Genomic DNA, 23,396 nt, shown 5'->3' on the forward strand with positions numbered 1-23,396 from the left:
AACCGATCCCTGTAACCCTACATTTCCCATGGTTAGCCCACTTAGCCTGCATATCCCTGGACACTGGGCAATTTAGCATAGCCAACTCACCTAACCTGAACAGCTTTGGAATGTGGAAAGAAACCCGTGCACCAGTAAGAAACCCACGCAGGGAGAATGTGCAAACTCCACACTAGCAGTCACCTGAGGGTAGAATTGAACATGGATTGCAGATGCTGTAAGGTGGCAGTGCTAACCACTGAGCCACCATGCCACCCCATTTGCGCCAGACAAATGTCAGGCAATGACCATCTCCATTAAGAGACAATCTAACCTTGGTATTCAATGGTCTTATCATAATTGAAACCCCATTATCAATATCTTTGGGATTACCATTGACTAGAAATGGAACTGGACTCACTAGATAAACATACTGACTACAAGAGCAGGTTTGAGACTAGGAATACTGCAGTGTAACTCTCAATCAGAATCTCCAAAGTCTATCCAGATTTACAATGCACAAGTCAGGAGTATGATGAATACTCTCCACTCGCCTCGATGGGTGCAGCTCTAACAACACTCAAGAAACTTAGCCCATAAGACATAGGAGCATAATTTAGGCCATTCAGTCCATTGAGTCTGCTCTGCCATTCAACAATGGCTGATAAGTTTCTCAATTCCATTCTCCTGCTTTCTCCACATAATCCTTGATACTCAAGAACCTATCTATCTCAGTCTTAAATATACTCAATGACCTGGCCTGCACAGCCTTCAGTGGCAATGAATTCCTTAGATTCACCACTCACTGACTAAAGAAGTTTTTCCTTATCTCCATTCTAGAAGGTTTTCCCTTTACTCTACTCTAAAGTTGTGCGTTCGGCTGTTAGTCTCTCCTACCAATGGAAACATCTTCCCAACATCTACTTTGTCCAGGCCAGTAAGTATTCTGTGTTTCAATTAGATCCCCCCTCATCCTTCTAAACTCCACTGAGTATTGACTCAGAGTCCTCAAATATTCCTCATATGTTAAACCTTTCATTCCTGGGACCATTCTCGTGAACCTCCTCTTAACACACTCTAGACCACGTACATCCTTCCTGATATGAGGCCCAAAACTGTTCACAATACTCCAAACATGGTCTGACGAGAGCCTTACAGAGCTTCAGAAGTACATTCCTGCACTTATATTCAAATCCTCTCAAAATAAATGCCATAATTACATTTGCTTTCCTAACTACCGACTCTACCTGCAAGTTTACCTTGAGAGAATTTGTGACTAGAATTCCCAAGTCTCTTTGCACTTCAGACTTATGAATTTTCTCCCCATCAAAAAAAATAACACTATCCAGGTCAATGCAGCCTGCTTGACTGGCATCACATCCACAAGCATCCACTCTCTTCACCCCTGACGTTCAGCAAGGTATACTATCAACACCAAAGCTCCTAAGACAGCACATTCCAAACTGACAACCACTTCCACCTAGAAGTACAAGGGCAATAGTTAGATGGAAACATCATCAGCTGCAGGTTCCTTGCCATCCTGACTTGGAAATACATCACCTGGGTCAAAGTCTAACATGTGGACTGCGGCAGTTCAAAACGACTTTATGGGATGAGCAATAAATGCTTGCCTGCCAATGACATCCACGTCCCACGAGTGAATAAAATTGTTGGAAATATGAAATAAAAACAGAAAGTAAACCGAAGAATTGCAGATACTGGAACTCTGAAACGTAAAATGCTGCAGAAGCTCTAGCAACACCTCCCTCCCATAGCGGAGCTGTAAAATCGGAGCTATGGACTACAGCCCCCAGAATGCATTGCTGGAGACGCGCAGGCGCGACAGACCGAGGCGTAACGGCTTCGTTCAAATGGACCAATGGGAGGCCAGCTCGCTGAGGGCTGGGTTAATTTCAAATCCCTGTGAAAGGGGAGAGTGTCGTTAGTGAACGGTCTGTCCATTGGTGTGGTGGAGATTGCGGAGAGGCTGAGGTGAGGACAAGCAAGGTTCAGGAGGGGAAAGACTTCGTTGAATCCTCGGCCCAGCTGCTGAGTGATTGGAGAGGGGGCTGTAAAGGGGAGAGAGATAGACACAGACATGGAGGGAGCAGTGGAGGCTGAGGTGAAGATTGTGAGAGAGACAGACATGGATGGATGGAGCGAGCGAGCGAGCAAGCAGTGGAGGCTGAGATAGAGGTGAGGGTGATGAGAGAGTGTGGGGTATTGACTCTGAACAGTGAGATTAAATTCCCATTGTGTCTGCTGCTGATTTCCTCAAACCTTTTGAATTTTGCTCTCGTATTTGTGTGTTCCAACAGGTGTGAAGGTCAATTCAAGAAATGGATGCGCAAACTGACAAAGGTAATCAAATGTTTGTCACTTCAGTTGTTGTATAGTAATTCAAGCATTTGGACCCCTTCTATGTGCACCAGTTTTGAAATGAATTAACTTGTGTTTCACTTGCAAATAAATTGCCACAAGTGCCTCAAAAGGTAGTAAGAGGGGTTATAGTTGAATAGAATGGTAGGACTTAATGTATCAATCAGTCTGTGTTAATTCCATTCAAACTCTTAATGCTCAGTTGGTAGCATTCTTGTTACTTAACCCTGTATGTTGGATTTTGGTCCATCACTGGAGCAGATCCTTCAGGTGAGACATTCAAACTTAATTGTCCTTTTGTTCAAGTGGATGCTGAAAATCTCTAGGGCATGTTTTGGGAAGTGTGAGAGGCAAAGTAGAGTTTCTAGAGTTTCCAGGCCTCCAGCACTTTAATGACCCTTCATTCCATTATTATTTTTAAAATGAGAAAGGCTATTCACCAAATATGAGGCCATGTAGAAAATGTGTGTGTGTCTCAGTATGTGTATGTAAAGACTGAAGAAGTGAAGGTAAAACATATAATTGAGAAACTTTTTTTTCCAAAACTAAAGCAACAGTAAAGTTGAATCATAAAAGATACAAATGTGTGCAACAGTGAATGAATGCAGTTTGGTACATATCCTGAATTGTTCCTTTCCTAAATATTCATTATTATAATCACCATGAACTGGTAATCCATTGCAAAAAAATTACTTTGATTTTATCAATTGTGTTCTTAAGCTAACATTCTGGATTAGTGGTGCTGGAAGAGCCCAGCAGTTCAGGCAGCATCCAAGGAGCAGTAAAATCGACGTTTCGGGCAAAAGCCCTTTATCAGGAATACAGGTATGACAAGTCATGGGGACACTGCTGAGCTGGGTTGAGGTGGGGGAAGGGGAAATGAGGAAATTGTTGAAGTCCACATTGATGCCCTGAGGTTGAAGTGTTCCGAGACGTAAGATGAGGCGTTCTTCCTCCAGGCGTCTGGCGGTGAAGGAGGCCCAGGACCTCCTTGTCCTTTGCAGAGTGGGAGGGGGAGTTAAAATGTTGGGCCACAGGGCGGTGTGGTTGATTGGTGCGGGTGTCCCGGAGATGTTCCCTAAAGCGCTCTGCTAGCAGGCGTCCAGTCTCCCCAATGTAGAGGAGACCGCATCGGGAGCAATGGATACAATAAATGATATTGGTAGATGTGCTGGTAAAACTTTGGATGTGGAAGGCTCCTTTAGGGCCTTGGATAGAGGTGAGGGAGGAGGTGTGGGCGCAGGTTTGCAATTCCTGCGGGTTGTAGGGGGGCATGGACCTGACCAGGTAGTCACGTAGACTTAGTAAATCATTTTAGGTAATCTATGTCTTCCATAGTACTTGGAGAGTCATTAGCAACCATTACAAAGAAATTGCTGAGCATATTCAGAAGTGGCATAATGGACATGGACACCTGGAAACACACTGGTCATTGCATGCAGTAACTAAATTCTGAGGAAGAATCACTTAACCTGAAATATTTATGCTGATTTATGTCTACAGATGCTGCCAGACCCGCTGAGCATTTCCAGCAATTTCTATTTTGGTCACTAAACTAATATCTGACATTGCTGAAAGAATTTTGGGATACATTTGAGATTCAGAAATTGGCTGACTGAAGGTTGTAAAACTTTTGGTACAGATTAATAGAACTATGTGAGATTGTGTTTTGGGTGAAATTGAGCTGGCAGTGGCAATGTGGTGTAACTTAAAGAGACACTACTGTCTTTTATGAATGCACAAAAAGCAAAAGAATTAACCATGGAAATGGTGGCGCTAACTGAAGGCTATAAAGGTGGAAAATCTGGGCATTTTTCTTTATACATAAAATAATTATGGAGACAAACCGCATGGAAATAGTCCTTTTCGTTCCAACTGGTCCATGCTGACCAAGTTTCTCTCTCTAAACTGGTCCCATTTGCCTGTATTTGGCTCATATTCCTCTAAATCTTTCCTATTCATGCACCTGTCCAAATGTCTTTTTAAATGTTGGAACTGTACCTTTAATGAATATGTTGTCTTAATGAGTACAAGGGCTAGTGGAAAATTGTAGCTGAGGAAATTGACTCTGAAATGTTTGATGTCATAAACAGTAGGGGAAATACTAAGGGGTTTAACATCTTTAACTTAACTCATCAAGCTAGTATGAAATGTACCCCAAGTTACTAAGGGGATCAATGGAGAATAAGGAGATTCTAATCATTGTTTTCCACCCTGTCTGAATGCATGTACTGCTTTGTCCTGAATGGTATTAAGTTGCTTGAGTGGTATTGGAGCTGTACTCATCTAGGCAAGTGAAAAGTATTGCATCACACATCTCTTTTGGGTCATTGCCCAAAGCCTGTCTACCATCTGTCAGAAGGTGAGTTACTTGCCACATAATTTTCCTGTCTCGACTGCTCTTGCAGACACAGTATTTATATGGCTGGTCCAGTTCACAATCAATAGTAATTCCTCAAGGTATTGATAGTGGGGGATTAAGCAATGGCAACATCTTTGAATGTCAAGGGTGATAGTTAAATTTTTTCCATAAAAAGAGATAGTCAGTCATTCCCTAGCACTTGAGTGGCAAATAACATTCATGACACTTATCAGCCCAAGCCTAACTGAGTGACAACAGGACAGATGATCTAACCTTTTTAATGGCAAATTATTTTATAAAATAGTGAGGGACAATGTAAATTGACATTTAGGGCAAACCCATTAGTAAAGAACTATGAGCATGGATTTGATGTCTATCAGGTCTTACTAATGTATTTGACTGTCCATTTTACCTCCTAAAAAAGTCAATAAGGCTAGTAAGTTTGAGGATTTTAGTAAGGCATTAAACTGGTCATAAGTGGGCGGCACGGTGGCACAGTGGTTAGCACTGCTGCCTCGCAGCGCCAGAGACCCGGGTTCAATTCCCGACTCAGGCGACTGACTGACTGTGTGGAGTTTGCACGTTCTCCCCGTGTCTGCGTGGGTTTCCTCCGGGTGCTCCGGTTTCCTCCCACAGTCCAAAGATGTGCAGGTTAGGTGAATTGGCCATACTAAATTGCCCGTAGTGTTAGGTAAGGGGTAAATGTAGGGGTATGGGTGGGTTTTGCTTCGGCGGGTCGGTGTGGACTTGTTGGGCCGAAGGGCCTGTTTCCACACTGTAATCTAATCTAATCTAAAAGTATAAGAATCTATGGAATTCAAAACACCTGGTAAGTTGGATCTAAAACTTGCTGCATTGCAAAAAGCAATGGCTGACGCACATTTTGAGATTGGAGAGTGTTTTTGATAAGCTCTTGAGGCTTGGTAAGAGGTGCCTTGCGTTTTGTGGTGTGCATCAATGAATTTAGGCTGAAATCTAGGGTATATGATTTAAGAATTTTTTCAAATAATACAGAATTTGTTGTGTAGTTGATTTAGTGAGCAAGAAAGCAGGAAGACAGACTGCAGGAGACAATTGATAGATAATCTGGACAGGAACGTGGTGAGTGGCATTTTAGACCTGAGAAATGAGATAATGTATTTGGAGAGGAGAGACAAAGAAATGTAGTGAAAGAGGATATTTATTCAGACACTGCTCTTTAATGGGCAAATTCAAAGTTAAAGCTGCAAGTGTTTTTTACATTTAATTTCTTATTGTTCTATGTATTTCTGTTCAGTTAATTCAGTTTAGCAACATGTAATTTTGTATTCTCAGATTTCAATCTTTTATCTGAAGAGAATTCTGACCTTGACATTCTGTTATCTCCTGCAAGGTAAACGCTTTTTCTTTTCTCTCAAATTTAAAACAAAAAGAAATGCTGATGCTGGAAACCAGAAACAAAACTTGCTGGAAAAATTTTTGTTTGCTTTTCTAATGCTTTTTATTGCTGTGGCAGAAAAAAAAGTAGTGTTCCAGTTGCAGTAAATATATGTTGAGTTCAGTTGGAAGACATTTTAAGACAATGATGTATGCAACTGGTTTTAAAAAGCAATTTCAACTAAAAGATGGTTGCATGTGGAAACTTTCAAACCAAATAAGTTTTGTGAAATTAAAGGTTTCAATGGTTGCAAATAACAAATTTTCATTAGTTGCCATGTGTGTAGATTTTAAAAAGATACAAACTTTCTTTTGGCCCAAACATGCTTATCTAGTCTAAGTATTAAATTATTTTTGGACCAAGGAATCAAAATGTGTGTGAAATGTTATTAATGTAATAAACTGATCATTAGTTCACTGCGTATCTTTTTGCTAAGGTTGAGGCCTTGTCTTCGCAGGAGGATAAAATGCAATGTTGGAATAGATTGCGAGTACAATGTTGTTAGCCATAATGCTGCCCTTGATAAATGGCAGTTTAGGGCAACTAAGATGGTACCAGATAATACAGAAAGTAACCTCTTTTCATCAAACTGAAATGAGTGAGCTTTTTTTATAAAGGAAGATGAAGCCTGGAGGTAAAATTTCAGAATTTAATGTTACCCAGGCAATTATTCAAACTGGAAACTGAAATCAAAGTAATAAAAGAATTTGCAACATTCAGCATTTAATACAGTATTTCTGGAATGGGGTGGGGAAGGGAAGAAAAGTGGGATTAAGAATTTTCCACCTATTTTGACTTTGTGCTGCCTGACCTGTAAATTTTTCATATAATGTGATAACCAGTTTCTTAAAGCTATCAGGGAAGCAGCAAAAGGTACACTTCCCTTTAATTAGTTATAAATAGACTTTAGACCTCCAATATTTGTTTAAAAAAAGGTGATAAAACTGAAGAAACATAGTGATTTCAATCAATTTTCTACAGAAATGTCAGATTCTACCTAATGGAAAATGCATCTGTGTGTTGCTTATTTTGCAAGAACAGGATTATGAGCTGCCATGGCTCCATCACATCCTCCTAAACCAAAATAGCCTGCCCACGCTTGCTAATCCAAACACTTACATATGATGTTACTACTTAATAAAGCGCACAATTTATACATTTTTGGCCTGAGTGTAATCATAAATTGGGAACAGAAAGCAGAGATTATTAAAATTAATGTATGTTTGCACCAAAATCTGCAAATATATTGCATTGTGCTTGTGCAGGTACAAAATGAACAGACACTCTTTCTCTGGGAAGGACAGGAAACTGTGTTCAAAGCCACTGTCTAGAACTGATTCTACAGCATTGGTTACATCAGGAACCATTTTGGGCAGTTGGTATCTGACCTTGAGCAGTAATGAGTTCAAGAAGTTTTACTTTGTATGGTGTGCTCGACTTGAGGAACTTTTTAATGTTCACACTTCAAGTATAAGAACTATAAGTTTAGAATATTTCAATTTTAAATTAATAGGCTTTTTGTTTTCTAGTGGAAAAAGTGATGATGATGATGAAGTTTTTCTTGGGCCAGTTCGGCATGTGGAAAAATGTGTTGCTATTGGAATCGAATTAAATTGCAAGGAAGATAAATGTTCAAAGGCCACAGAGGCTGAGAATTGGAGTCCTTCAAACACAGACCTGTTTTTTGAAGTTTCCAAAGAAGCCAACTTATTAGCACAACGCTTTGAAAACCATATGGAGGGAAGATCTAAGAAAATGGGAAATCAAATGACTCACAATAAAATGGTGGAACAATTTATAGAGGAATCTAAATTAAAACTAACCCTTCTAAAAGGTATTAGCAGCCCAAGTTGTTCAAGAAGAGAAACTTTTGTAGTTCAAGATAGTCCATTGAGGTTACTTCCACCTGCAATCCAGAAACGTCTGCAGGTTAATTCCCAAAATGCTCAACCTCATTTTCCATTTAAACCACCAATGAAAGTTGCTATTCAGGTATCCAGCTCTTCAATGCAGCCCCAACAAAACTCTGGAAATCCATCATTAGTTAGTAATAATGTGGCTTGGACTGAGAACAATACTTCAAGGGAAGATCCATCAGTCAAACAAGCAAAAAATGAACTAGCAAAACATGAACCAGCAAAATATGATGCATCAGAAAAGGTGAGCAGTTTTCTATTTCATAAAGGAACTCCATTTAAAACAATACTAGAGGCTTGTTAAATAACTGTTGGACTTGTGTTAATGTCTAAGGTTTTCAGTAAGTGTAAACAGCTCGATACAAGATTTTATGTGCTGTTTTAGTAAATCTTTTGTTATAGTTTGACAGCAAGAGCAAGGTCTAATGTCCATATTTATGATTCTACTGCATAAACAATACTCTTTTCCCCCAAAGCTACCTGTTGTTACTTACTTTCCACTGACTTATTTTTTTGGTTCTGTCTTCAAGAAGTTGGTTGAAAGCATTCACTGAGATCCAAATAACTTGCTCCTCCTTTCACCCATCCCTTTTTAGTTTTAAAAATAGGGGACTTAACATTCAATACTAACATTATTCAAAAAAATTGAGCTGTAATAATTAGGCCCCTTCTGTGATGCCAAGAAAGCAATCGCAAATACCAGTGGCTAAGTCTTCATTGAATGGCATTAAATTGTATAATACTTGTTTTAAGGAAATTTAAATAATTGTCTTTTTTAATCCTGAACTCTGTATCTTGCCGAGCCACCACCAAGTGCGCTTGTTGAATTACTTCAAAATTGCAATGCAACATTAAGCTGTATCCTAGTTGATCTCTCGTTTTTTTTTTTAACCTTCATTTATGCAATTTTGGTCTTTTTTGTTTCTCTTCCCTGAACCACCTGTCTAAACTGTGAAGTGCTGATGGTAGAATACCTACATAGCAGAAAGAGGTAATTTGACCCATCAAATCTGCAGTAACCCTCCAAGGATCCCACCCAAACTGGCCCTACTCTAACCCCACATTTACCATGGCCAGTCATTCTAACCTGCACATTTTTGGACTGCAGAAGGAAGCCAGAGGACTTGTAGGAAACTCTCAGACATGGGGAGAATGTGTGGAGTTTTGCATAGGTGGTCACCCAAGGTTGGGATCAAACCTAGGTCCTTGGCACTGAGATAGCAGTGCTAACCACTGGGCTACCGTACAATCCTGTGGGTGTTTCACATCAAAAAGTGACTAAAGTAACTATATTAAATTTTTAAAAACCTCCTTTATTCTGTATTGCCTTGTATTTAGATTCTTCACTAAAAAATAGTTCTTATTGAAATTGTCCCAATTATCTTTACAGTTTTGCACCTCTAATATCTTGTAATTTTTAGGTTCTGATCTAAAATAGCTTAAATATTCAAGTTTCTTTTCCGTACCAGGCAGTATCTGCTGAATCTGTAGTACCACCACTATTATCTTCTGCGACACTATGTATGACCTTAGTTGGGTAAAAGAAATGCCTGTGTAAGTGAATTTGTACATTGGCACTAGAAATCTTCTGACAAATTCCACTCTTTGTTCACCCAATGTAGAAGAACACTTATTTGGATATATTTATCCAAACGTTTGGTATATTGTAAATGTTAGTTGCTTGCACTTCCCTACAAGTTAAAGATCCTTGGAGAAAAGTAATTTATTTTGTGATTATTGGTTTCAGAGTATTTGGATGATTATTTGGGTTGATGATACTTTGTTTTCCTTTGAAAGGTTTAGTTTTCTAATTGGGCTTTTGAGTCCAAGTCTGGATGACTGTTTTATTGCTGTTGTTTGTAAACGATACAAGTCATTTTTTTCAATGCTTTCAGTTGCTATAGGATCGCATGCTGAATGAGCTTTATCCACTGGACCACTTCTATACATCCAACTATTGTCACGTTATGCACAATCATATAAAATACAACTGTGACGTTGTCTCTTTTAAATCTGCTCCTTCCTTTTTCCCTTTTCCCTTTTTCCCTTTCCTCGATATCTGTGCATAATGGCTGTTGCGCCATCTATCTCTTTAGCGTTTGTTGGGAAAGAATTTGCAAGCTAGGAATGCCAATACTACAGTAAATGTTTCTTTATTTTGCTTACAAGATCAATGCATTGACCTTGAATCTTTGTAAAATCCTGTAGTACTGACTTGGTCAGGGAGGGAGGTGTTGTGGTAATGTCACTGGACCAGCAATCTAGAAATGCAGGCAAATGTTCTGAAGACAGGGGTTCAATCCCACCAAACAGATGGTGAAATGTAACTTTAATAAAATTAGGAGAACGAGCTGGTAGGGCCTATAATGGTGACCATGTAATCAATGTTGATAGTTGTGTAAACTTACCTAATGTCCTTCAAAGAAGAAAATTTACTATCCTTACCTGTTCTGTTTATGTGACTCCAGAATCACTATGGTGTACTTCTTAACTGCTGTCTGGGCAATAAATGTTTACATAGCAAGTGTTGCCCACATCCCGCCAAGGAATTTAAAAAAAAAATGATACTGATTTTTATATTTCTATCCTCATCCAGCCTAAGTCAGGAACTAGGTTGACACACTGCGGAATGAAACTATTGAACAATACTTCATCGGACAATCTCCCAGATGCTGTTGCTAATACTTCCAATGAGTGTGATTCTCCTCCCCATTCTAATGCTCTTGGCCGTAAGGATGGATCACTGGCTGCACACCAGGTATGGGATAAGAGCTAGAGTCAGTTATTCGAGAACAAATTATGCTGGAATTTGTGTCCATGTTGCTTTTGCACATGTATATGTTACAGCCAACTTGTAGTCTGGAACAATAGGCTTTGAGTTACCACTTGGTCGATGAGCACAGCTGCTGAGCAGTACCAAATCTCTCTTCCTAATTTTTTTCCTCCTTATTTTCTACTTGGATAGTCCACAAAAGTGAGATGCTGTAAGTAGAATATTGTTTCCTTTTATTACTTGTCAAACTTTTTTGGTTAGAATTTAAAGTACATATACTGTATTTCATCTTGGGTGCAAGAATAATGATTTTGTTGAAGGTGGTTCGATGAAACTTAATCCAGTTTCAATATTGATTCCATCAATGCTTTACTTAAATTTGTGGTTTTTAGGAATGCAACCTCACATAAGAAAGAATATTCCATATAATGAATATAAATCCATCTATATGGAAAGTTAGTTCAATCAGTGGTCTTAATGTTTAAAAAGTAGACTTTTTATAAAATGACTTCTTGCTCTAGCCAATTACCTGAATTAGTTAATGTACAGATCCAAAGGTGGTAATCTCCTAATTTCAATACAGACATGAAATTTATGGTTGATCTGAAAAATAGTATTTTATTTTGGTTTGTAATGTGTATGAGTGAATTGTATTTATTTTAGTTTTATAGCTTCAATAGTTAGGAACATTCAAAATTTTTAATCTGGTTTGGAGAACTGTTTGTTCATAGTATACTGGCTGCCTTAATGTAGTCAAGTAGCTTCTGCTGTAGTGTTTCACTTTTTTCTTCATGGCAGCCATTGAATATATTGCATGAGGTGAAGTTGAGTTTGAATTTTCAGAGTTGAGTTGCTACTGTAAGGAGATAGCATGGATGAATTTTAAAACTTAAAAGTCTATGACCTTTTTAGGTGTTAGGTGAGTCAGAATGGCTGAATTTTCCATTCCCTACTATTGTGAAGATCAAGTGATAACAGATAAAGTTGGACTTTTTTTCCTTACTCTGGCAAAATTCTGAAATAACTGCAGAAGGGCCAAGAGTGCCATAAGCTGCATTACACCCATATCTCTGAGGAGCAGTGAACCCCTGGAAAATCAATATTAATAAACAGGGCCGTGTTCTTTGTAGGTAGAAAGAACTCTATGCACCTATTTCTAATCCGCAAAATAATAGGTGACAGCCGTTTGTGGGTTCATTGCTCAGGGCAATGCCATGACAAATCAGCCAAACTGCCTGTTTGAAACTAAACGGAACCAAACAGTTAACTTGTCAATTAAAACTGCATTTAGTTATGCTAACAAAAAAAATAAATTCTTAGCTTTAGGTGTTATAGTAATATTGTGCCAGAGTGATAATTTCTAAACTATGGAGGGCATGTATTTGCATTATAGTTGTGAAGAATATTAAACAGTCTAGAAATGGTTGAAAGCCCTGGGAAATATTTTTGTTTTCCAGAGGAAATGTTAGCATAAAAATGATGAACAGTATTGAAATAGAAGTCAGTGGTCCACTTGAACCATCATTTTTTTTTTCCCAACTAAATGTATTATTTTTTCACTTTTTTTTCCTTGTTTATCCAGTTTCCTTATTTAAGTTAAACTATAATACTTAAAATGCTCCTGCCTGTGGTAGAAAATCAAAGTTTGTGAGAAGATTTGTAGCTCGGGTGCTTGTTGCTGTGGTTCTGTTCGCCGAGCTGGAAGTTTTTGTTGCAAACGTTTCGTCCCCTGTCTAGGTGACATCCTCAGTGCTTGGGAGCCTCCTGTGAAGTGCTTCTGTGGTGTTTCCTCCGGCATTTATAGTAGCCTGTACCTGCCGCTTCCGGTTGTCAGTTTCAGCTGTCCGCTGTAGTGGCCGGTATATTGGGTCCAGGTCTATGTGTTTGTTGATGGAGTTTGTGGATGAGTGCCATGCTTCTAGGAATTCCCTGGCTGTTCTTTGTTTCGCTTGCCCTATAATGGTGGTGTTGTCCCAGTCAAATTCATGTTGCTTGCCGTCTGCATGTGTGGCTACTAGGGATAGCTGGTCGTGTCGTTTCGTGGCTAGTTGATGTTCACCTAGACAGGGGACGAAAAGTTTGCAACAAAAACTTCCAGCTCGGTGAACAGAACCACAGCGTGTGGTAGAAAATCCTCACTATTTGCCACTCTTCAGGAATGCAGAAGAAATATTATTGAAGTAGATTTCTTTGTGACTCTCTCTCTTGTATTGATAGCCTCCAGTTATGCTGTTTCCACAAAACAAAACATTAATTCTCTGTATCAAAATCTTTTTTAAAAGATCAATTATATCATCCATATGTTCTCTTTAGAGATCCAGCCTGTTAATCTATTCCTCTTCTATATATCCATGTATTTCTAGTATCATCTGTAAATCTCCATAATACTCTGTATTGCCCCCATTTCCTCTCCTAATATCCTGCATGTGTGTAAACTGACCACCTAACAGTGATTCACATTTTAGCACAGTATCTCTTTCCATTCTATCCCTCTAATAAATGAGCCTTCCTACTACTATAGTTTTATGGCCTTCAAAACAGTGATGCAATTTTTAGTGATTATTGATTTTGTGCTGTAACACTGCTTTGTCCCTCTCCCCCAACTAGACTTGCACCTTGCTAATATTACCTGGCCTGCTAGATCTCTCAACCTCCATATATATCACCTGCAGTTATCTTATTGAACTTCACATGTGGGTGTTGTACAGGCTTTTAGGAGATTAAGCAGATCAGCAGAAATATGTGAAATTTTGAACAAATGCTTTGGGCAACTTTCGTTGTACTGTTAGAATTTGAAAAAGAAACTTTTTTTGATTTCCTTATAGGTCAGTGAACCAAATTTACCTGGGTTTAAAGCTTCGAATTCTATGACCAAGGATCGTACTGGTTCTGCAGCAAGGACTCTCAACCGTACCTCTTTGTTGTCATCCGGTCTTCATTCTCATCTCCACAATTCCAATAGTGGTGGCAGAGGCAAGTCAGACTTTAAATCTTAATATTTTGTAACTCATATTGTGGCATATGGCTTTTGGTTTTCATGTCTGACACTCTTTTTAAGTATATGCCATTTTCTCTCTTGTTGAGGAATGAAATTGAGGAGCCTTGTTTACTTCCATGAAATGCCACATTATCCCATTCAAGGAAATAGGACCTACTCAACATCCTAAATGTACTCTTTCTCAATGATTGTCATTAGCTTTGTCCTGGACTGGAATATGTTCATGTTACCCTGCACTCCTGCACTCAAAATAATTCTTTGCCATTCTTGTGTTTACAATGGGAATTAAATTTTTGACTTGCAATTCTCACCATTTCCAAAAGTGCTTTGGATTGGTCAGGTGCTCGAGAGCATGGTCAATTCCTTCATATTTTTGAGCAGGGGTACTTGCATTGAATTACAACTCTGATTAGCAGTTACACAGACCAAGAGATGGAAAGCATAATTAAATTGTATGGCTTCTTGTTTCCAGATGTGGAACTGGTGAATTGAATGGCACCCTTTTGTGCTGGAAATTGCTAATTATAGCAATATATTTCAGAAAGCTGGTATGGTACAAATGAAACTATTGAGTTGAAAAGTTTAAGTTTAATATGTTGAAAGTGCAATTTACACCAAAAAGCATGTCCTTCTGTAAATTACAGTTGAAACTCACTTTAGGTCCAAATTTCAATCTGGAGTTAGAGAGCTGAAATGGCAGACGTAGTTATGTTTATAAAATGACACTATTTAAAATGCAGCATCTAGTACAAACATAAAGGCTTTTTTTTTGGTTAAGTGCATCTGAAATTCTGCTTTGGCATTATTATTTGCTAAACATAATCTTGCTTTCAAATCAAGATAAACTAGTTTTTTTGTTTTTAAATATTTTGGTTTTATCTTTCAACAGTGCCCCGAACCATGCGCTCAAATGCATCAAACCTACAAACCTTGAAAAACAGCAGCAGAATTGCCAGCCCAAAGACCAAGTCATCTAGTTCTAGGTGCTCAATAGATGTTCCAAGAACATCACTAACACCAGCAAATACTTGTAAAGTAACTGCTCCTGGAATGATGAGTCAGAAAGGAACAGGGATGCAGAGTCTTCCTAATAAAGGTTTACAAAGAATTAGCTCAACCGATACAAATGTTGATACTAAAGTCAAGTCAAACCAAACAGTAAATACACTAGGGAGAGATCGGTGCCCAAAGACCAAAGCTTCTGTTAATAGCCAAGCTGTGAAAAGATCCAGCGGTAAGTATGAGCATTTCACAACTTAAACGTGGGTCTAGGGTATTTTCTTTTGTAAATTTTCATGAAACTTGGGACTACTAATTGCCAATTAAACTATTAAGAATATGAAATGATTATCATTTACTGATATTCAAATTATTTTAAATTATCTCCAATGGTGGGTGAGGGGTTATAAATGATCACTACTCTATTTTGAGATAACTATTCTATTTTGCCTGGTTCTCTTAACTGTTCCCTTAGCATTCAATTGCATCTTTCCAGTGAAGATTAACAATTATGTTCCATTTTTACATTACAATAGGAGGGAAGTAGATTTGTACAGTTAAATTCAAGGTTACACTATTGGTGTACAACATCTAAATGAGAGGACTTGTTTACGCTTTGGTTTCAAGAGATCTCCACTGATGTTGCCAAACCTACATTTCTCTAGCCATTTCTGGTTTCGTTTCAGATTTTCAGCACCCACAGTTTTGTTTGTTTGTTTGTTTTGTTTTTTGTTTTCAAAACGAAATGTTTGCTGGTACTGGACCTCTATCTTGCAAAGTAAAATACATCCATTTAAAAAGGTGTGCAGCCTCCAGTCCAGCTACCACATTATCCTGTCTACTCTTTTGTGTATCACTGAAAAATTTGCAAAGTTAACCATCAGCAGTTGTAGGTTTTCTTGTTCCCCAGATATGCCTGAGTGGTGCCCAGAATAATAATAATTCTCCAGATGTGGGCATTACTGGCTGGGCCAGCATTTATTTCCTATTCCTAATTCCCCTTAAGGTGCTGGTGAGCCTCATTGAGCCATTCCAGTAGTGCTGAGTTGGAACGCCCACAGCTCTGTGTAAGAGGCCATTCCAGGAATTAGATCCATTGACAATGAAGGAATGGTGGTGATCAAGTTCTAATATATCCTAGAAGCAATTAACAATCAGAGTCTGACACTGTGCCATATAGGACTATATTAGGACAGGTCACTAAACGTTTGACCAAGAATATCATTTTAAGGAGCCTCTTAAAATGAAGAAGTTTAGCAAGGTGACAACATTGGCAGTTAAAAGCCAGTTAGGTTGTGCAGAACTGGACTATATAGCGCAGACAACTCTGTGCTCTATTCTAGATTAACATATTGAAGTGGAAACGGTGGATTAAGTTGATGTTTAGAAACCAAAGTAGGGCTATTTTGGGTAGAACAGTGGCTCCGTGACTTAGCACTGCTGCCTCACAGCACCAGGGAACCAAGTTTGATTCCAATCTTGGGACTGTCTGTGTGGAGTTTGTGTGTTCTCCCAGTATCTGTATGTGTTTCTGCCAATTGGGGTGGCATGGTGGCTCAGTGGTTAGCACTGCTGCCTCAGTGCCAGAGACTGGTTTGATTCCAGCCTCAGGCGACTATCTGTGAAGTTTGCACTTTCTCCCTTTTGTCTGCATGGGTTTCCGCCCACAATCCAAAGATGGACAGGTTAGGTAGGCGACGTGCATTATTCAAGGGTAAATGCAGGATAGGAGGGTAGAGGTCCGGACAGTCAGTGTGGATTTCTTGGGCCGAAGGGCCTGTTTCCACAGTGTAGGGATCGTATGGATCTATTCTGCAAGGTATTCAGGTTTCTTCCCACAATCCAAAAATGTGCAGATTAGGTGGATTGGCCTTACACTATTGGCAATTTAGCAAGGGAATGTGTAGGTGAGGTGAATTAGCTATGGTAAATTTGGTGTTTCGGGGATAGGATGGGAAAGCTGGGTCTGGGTGGAATGCTCTTTGGAGGGTTGGTGCAGACTGGATGGGCCTCATGGCCTTTATTTGCATTGTAGGGATTTTATCATTCTCTGTGTACCATTTCTCCTCTATTCAACAGTGGTTATTCAATAATATTTCATTTTATCTCTGGTACAAAAAGGATTATTTGACATGTTTTGGAAACGATTAATCGTCTTTATTAACTGTGATTTAAGCACCTTCACCTGGAACAGCAAGGCCAAAAGCAACACAACCAAAGAAGCTGTTGTCCTGCAGTGCAGTTGAGAGGTAACCAGAATTTGCTAATTACAGTAGAATGTCAAAACAGGATATTATCAGTCTATATAGTTGTAGATGTTCCACCCTGTTTGTATTTAATAAGTGTTTTGTTTTTAAATAGTCAATCTTTTGGCTAGCACTATTGGGTGATTGCTGTAGTGGTATTGCACATGTTCATGCTTTTCAGTATAAATTTCTTGGAAAGCAATCAAGCTTTACTTTTTTTTGTTTCCATTTCCCTTTGAGCCAATTACGTCTATACCGGCTTTACAACTTTTCTTAATAAAGTAGTAAAATATGCACAGTGTGGCTGTTTCCTACTATATTTCAAAGTCTTGAAGTAAGGTTATAGAAATGTTTTTCTCCAAACATACAATTAATCTTTCTAAGATATATCTTTTTGTTTAAAGCTACTAATATTGCTTTAATCTCTCAGTGGTACAGAGTTTTGTACTCCAAATAAACCACCTATTCGAGGAATGCTGCAAACACCTATCTCAAACAAGCTGGCATCCATAACATCTGCAACAAAACGTTTATCTGCTTTACCCACACCATTAAATCGCCGCAGATCAGGTATTCCAACGTTCACTCCTCAAACACAACCAAGACCTGTGTCATCTCTCAAAGCCACAACTACACGAAACCGCAGTATGTCAGCCAGTGAGACCATTCTCAAAAGGTGAGAGGGGAAGATTTTATTTGAGCTTAAACTTTAGAAAAATTCAGATAATTCATCCATTGCTTAAAAAATTGTAGTTATTTCAAAAAAAGTTTGCGAATCTTGGAAAATTCAAGCATAATTTAGTTAATGGGGAGGGAAAGTACCTCAAACTTTCCAAGAACACAACAAATTTTTCTTTAATGGGTATTGGTGAAGGACTAAATTCCCTCCATTACTAAGTTGATAGTGCAATTATATGAACATAATAATTTCACGGAAAGATCAGTTCTGCCACATTGTAATACACTTTGAATATAAATGTTTTTGTTTTGTAATGTCAGTGATGTATAAGTACAGTAATTTAATTTCTCTAACACTCCTTGAGCAATACAACAAGCTTTCCGACTTCAAAAGTCTTGTAAAATAAGTCTTGACTTTGGATGTTTGTTGCTAATCACCTACCGACTAAGTGCATGCTTTCAGCTGTTATGAATTATGACTCGGGATAGGGTGCAACTTCAACGTTTACAAGTCATTTTACAGCCTATTGGCATTAACTATTTTGCCTTGGTAGTGAACAGATGTCGAAAAAGCCAGAGGGTCTTTGCTCATCTGATTCTTCTGAAGAGGATATGCCTCCATCCATGGTTCCTTGCGTTCTTGATTTCTCTCCTGATAAACCACTAGAAGAAGCTTTAAAGCACACATCTGAGCCTCAAAGCAAGGAGGTAGGAATGTACAATAAATACAGGGAGTGTTGTGGACACCACAGTTAAATGTTCAGTACAAAATGCTGATAAATATACAATTGAATCCTTTGGGTGCTCTTGAATAATGAGGTTATAACGTAAATCCATGATTAGTTAGTTGGGTTCTTGGACCATAGGCATTAGCAAATACTGCAGTTATCTTAAGTTCTTTGTTTTGTGCTGCCATCAGAGTTCCAAGCACACGCAACACTCAAGAAATTCTTCCTTTTATCTGTCTTAAATTGGCACTCGTTAATTCTCAGACTCTCCCATGAGGGGAAGCATCTGTTCAGGATTTACCCTTTCAAACCCTTAATTCTAATATGTTTCACCGAGATTGCCTCTCCTTCCTCGATTCCAAGCAGAAGACTCTCAGCATGTTTAATCCTTACTCATACTGTCCATACCATGGATCATCCTTATGAACCTTCTCTAAACTGCCTCCAATGAAATAACATAGATAAGCGGGACCAAAACTGTATACTATGCTAAATGAGGTTTCATCAGCACCTCGTACAATTGCAGTAAGTCTTCGGTACACTTCTACTCCAATGTCCTTGAAATAAAGGCCTTCTTGATTACCTGCTGTGCTACTTGAGCTAGCTTAGTTTTGTGCATAAGTATCCTCAAGATTGTTGTAATTGTTCTCTATTCCAAAACAGTTTGCCACGTTATGCTCCATTTGCCAAATGTTTGCCCATTCACTTAACCTCTACCTCAACTGTTTTGTATCTGCCTCACCACCTGCCTTTCTACCTGTTCTTGTCTGCAAGTTTAGTAATAGTACACTTGCTCGCTGCCTCCCAGTCATTAATATATTGCAAACAGTTATAGTTCCAGCACAGATCCTTGTGGAGCCCCGCTGGTCACAGGTTGCCAACCTGAAAAAGAACTCTTTTTACCATTAGCTAATTCTCTATCCATGCCAATATACCACCTCCAACCTCTTATCATACATTTTAACCTTTTTAGTGAGGTACTTTGCTGAATATCTGCAGTATAATGATAGGAACCAGGTTGATCTCCCTGACTGAGGCTTTTGATTGGAGTTGTTAATCTGGGCCAATGTGGGAAGACCTGGCTCATAAGAATCACCTCCAATAAGGCAACTGATGCCTCCAATCTGGTTGGCCACAGCCAGTGTATTGTGCACAAGTAAATATAGGGTGGCTTGGTAACAGGATACCGGCCTCCATGCATTTATTTCATTCAGGAAATCAACCTAACAGACACTGGTTTCTTGCCAGTCGCACAACACAATGTAGTCACTACACTAGTGTCTCGTATTCATTCACTTGTTTCTTCTTTTGAGTTTACCTTGAAGGTGACGTAGCTTTTACCACTTACAAACAGGTTTACAGTCTACTTATTGGGAAAAGCATGAGATTAAATGTGTTAAATATCTTTGGATAATGTATTTTCCATTTTTTGAATTAGCTAATAATATTTTAAATTTTTACATGCATTTATCTAGTTGGCAATGTTGCTTAATGGAAAAATATTTTTGTAACTCCTTGGTACCCATTGAATAAAACCATTATTATACGCCCTACTTTTTTTCATCCATGTTAACTTGTTTTCTTTAGAATTTCACTGTTGAAGCTGGTACAAAAAATAAGCAAAATCAAGACCGTCCACTTATTGATCTCTCAAATACTCCTGAAATAAATAGAGTTGCACCAATGAAGGCTCCTGAGCCGGTAAGTTATTTTAATGTTGGCTAGCTCATTTCAGCAAGTGTAAACTTAACTGTGAACTTAAAATTCTAGGGGTATCTGAACTATGGCTGAGTTTCAAAGCCCAGGAAACACCATTCTATTTGTGCCTATATTTAAACTTGCTGATTTTTGGATTTAATGAAGTTTTAAAGTGAGTTACCTCCCCAACTTTTTGTGGTCCATACCTGAAATGCTAGCTGCTTTCTCACTGGTTCCAATATGGATTCCAATTTCCAGTGGCATAACCTTCTGAAGTGTTAAGGTTCTATATTTTGGTGCTTTAGGAGACTGGAAAAAATTAAAGAACAGCATTTTAGAGATAGCATGCTTTGGAATTCTTGTGAAGGTTAGTGAGTACAGAACCAGGAGAAAACATGTAGTTGAATGTACAATTGGAGAAAGCAGAGGGAAAATAAATTGTTGGTGCAGGCAGGTCTTGTACAATTTGAGATGTTTTTGGCTAGGACCAAATCATGTGAAAAGGCAGAATTTAAACTAATTTTGCAAGATGAGGGACACGAGGAAACAACTATAGAGATGAGGTGCATAATGGAATTGAAGGGGCAAATGAAAGTAGACTAAGAAATACTGTAGAATGAGAATAAATTTGCATAAAAGCAATAAACTAACATGATGTCACAGTGCTTGTTCATGTGAGTGCACTTAAGGATTAGATTTTACAAGCTGAAGTTGCCACATTGTCTATGTTTATGCTAGGTAGGATGGAGATCTGACTTCAACATGGAACTAACTTTCTTGGATACTGTGAAGTGGAATAGAGAAGCAAAATAAATGATAGGTGGTGATTTTTGAAAATATCAATCCATCTTGATATTGTAGTTTTAGTGGGATGATGCATGTTTGAAGTACAAGGTACAGGTAACCAAAAGGTGCAATGTGAAAGAAGGGTGAAGAATTAAAGTTATTTAAGAAAGTGTATTGTGTTTCTAGCTCAGTAAAGAAGAACCAGTTGTGGCTCTAGATATAAAAGTCTTTAGTGAGAAAACATCTAGGTAATGATCCTAGTAGGGCATTTCCTGTAATAATTATAAAAATGACAAAAATAAATTTGAAAATACCCAGATAATCATTGAGATAGATTTGGTAGATTGCAAACAAATTGGCAAAGGAAATGTGATTAGGCTGTTTAAGACAGTTGATTTGAATAAAATCTAAATATTCCCATCAAGAGAAACAATGGTAATCCAGAGATTCTAGATTTGGATGTCTAAGAATATACAAAATTTTTTAAAACTTCTTTTCCTGTTTTTAATTTAACAAATTATCAGGGGTACAACATGGACTTATCCAATTTCGTTTCAAAAACCATGATTTAAATGTGTCTCCTCTGCAATTTTGTATCCCAAATCTTAATTACTTGTTGCATAAAATTTCTTTTCTTTTTCCCCTTCCACCAATAGCTGCAGTGTCTATCAATTCTGCACATTTGTCATGATCTTGAACATCATTCTCAAATCCCCCCCCCAAATTTCACATCGATAAGGGGAACAATTTCAGCTTTGCCAGTTTATCCACAAATTAAAGTCTGTCTCCTCCCTGGAAGCATTCTCTTAACTCAGATACAGAAAAGATTTAAGCCAGTGTTTATAAAAGGTTCAGCATAATATGACTGTTCTTTTGTTCCTTGTACTGTTTTAAAAGTCCATTATCTCTAAGACTTTTTTTTTAAAGCAGTTGTAATAGGTTCAGTAATTTGTGGACAATAAAAACCTTGTACCTCATAATGCTGCACCCCTCTTTAGAATGATATTTTCATTTTATGTTGCCTATCCTTGTTCTTCCTATTCACAAATGTACAGTTCTAAACTTCTGTACATTAAATTTCATCTGCCAAATATATGCTCATTCAATCAGCCTGATCATCATTATACTCATTTACAATTCTTCTAAAATTTACATTATCTGAAAATTTTGAAATTGTGACCTGCATATCCAATCTGGTCATTTAATATTGAAAAAAAAACAGTTGTCCAGTTCTGCAATCCCATAACAAAACAACAGTTCGTACTATTCTTTCTTGTCACTTAAGTAGAAAACTCTGCAGAATGATATATTTTTTTAAAAAAATTTTGCATATCAAAGATAAGTGGAGGTGGTCTGGGATAAAAATTGAAACCTTGTGTAGGCAGAGGATATGACTAAGGTGCTGATCTATCTTCAAACAGGATGAAGTTAATGTAGTACATGAGAAAGAAATGGATATTGATCAGAATAGCAATAGATAGAAAGAAGTGAGGAAAAGATTCATATCACTCAAGGTAACAAGTCATCTTATCCAGATATGTTGCGTCACATCTTGCTAAGGGAAGCAAAGATGGAAATAACAGAGACTCCATTCACCATTGTTTGATCTTCCATGGATATGGACCTCGTGGAGAACTGCAGGCTTGCAAGTGTAATACCTAAATCAAAAAAAGAGTAACCTGGTAACTTCTGGAGAGCCAATCCATTGTCTTTGGTATGACAGCACTAGAGGCCACCATTAATGACAAAATTAATTGACCCTTCGAGAAACATGGGTTAATGAGTCACCACCAGCATTCATTTAAGTACGTCGAGACTGATCTAAATAACAGGATTGGTTAATATAATGCTGTGGATATATTTATGGAGTTTAGAAAGATTAGATATAGTAGAACATAAGACTTATTCAAAACAAAGATGTCGCCTTTTAAAGGGATAATTAACTTCAGTATGTAATTGGCTGCAGGATAGGTGGCAGAGCATGTGGTGAACATTGTTTTCCATCAGAGAGAAATAGGTACTGGAATTGCGAGAGATCTGTATTATAACAATTACTTTTTTTTGTTTAATGATCTACACTTAAGTCTTGATATTAAACTTGGCAACATTGTAAATAGCAAAAGACTTTGGCATGGGCTGATTTTTAAAAGGTTTCAAATGGCAACTGGGCACGTATTTGCAGGATTACAGGGAAAAGGATTAACTTGGGTTGTTCTTTCCAAGATCTGCTATAGCTGAACAGCTTCCTTCTGTTCTCCAAGACTTTGTTGACTGTACTTTATTTTTCTGAAACTAAAACAATTTCACTTTCAGCTTATAGATTTCAACTCTCCGCTGATTATATTGAGCCCTGCAAATAAGGAAAATGTGAATCTGGACTCTCCTTTACTGAAGTTTTAAAGATGCTTTCTATGGTCTATACTGTTGTAAGGTTGTT

The 23,396-nt window shown here is 38.1% G+C and overlaps 1 protein-coding gene across 1 annotated transcript; it reads left to right on the top strand.

Moving 5' to 3' along the window:
• Positions 1 to 1,871: 1,871 nt before the first annotated feature.
• Positions 1,872 to 23,374, top strand: gtse1 (G-2 and S-phase expressed 1). Its single transcript, XM_043713201.1, has 12 exons — positions 1,872 to 1,971; positions 2,298 to 2,340; positions 6,035 to 6,092; positions 7,667 to 8,297; positions 10,650 to 10,811; positions 13,652 to 13,799; positions 14,714 to 15,058; positions 17,000 to 17,072; positions 17,500 to 17,745; positions 18,302 to 18,455; positions 20,063 to 20,176; positions 23,273 to 23,374. The coding sequence occupies exons 2-12, from the start codon at positions 2,319 to 2,321 to the stop codon at positions 23,357 to 23,359; spliced, it is 2,040 nt and encodes a 679-aa protein (XP_043569136.1). The 5' UTR covers positions 1,872 to 1,971; positions 2,298 to 2,318; the 3' UTR covers positions 23,360 to 23,374.
• The last annotated feature ends 22 nt before the right edge of the window (positions 23,375 to 23,396 follow it).

Source organism: Chiloscyllium plagiosum, chromosome 23, assembly GCF_004010195.1.
Source record: "Chiloscyllium plagiosum isolate BGI_BamShark_2017 chromosome 23, ASM401019v2, whole genome shotgun sequence".
Lineage (NCBI taxonomy): Eukaryota > Metazoa > Chordata > Chondrichthyes > Orectolobiformes > Hemiscylliidae > Chiloscyllium > Chiloscyllium plagiosum.

Coding starts and splice junctions, on each gene's coding strand:
- gtse1 (XM_043713201.1), top strand. CDS start 2,319: ATGGATGCGCAAACTGACAAAG. Junction 2,341..6,034: donor GGATGCGCAAACTGACAAAG/GTAATCAAATGT, acceptor TTGTATTCTCAG/ATTTCAATCTTTTATCTGAA. Junction 6,093..7,666: donor ATTCTGTTATCTCCTGCAAG/GTAAACGCTTTT, acceptor TTTGTTTTCTAG/TGGAAAAAGTGATGATGATG.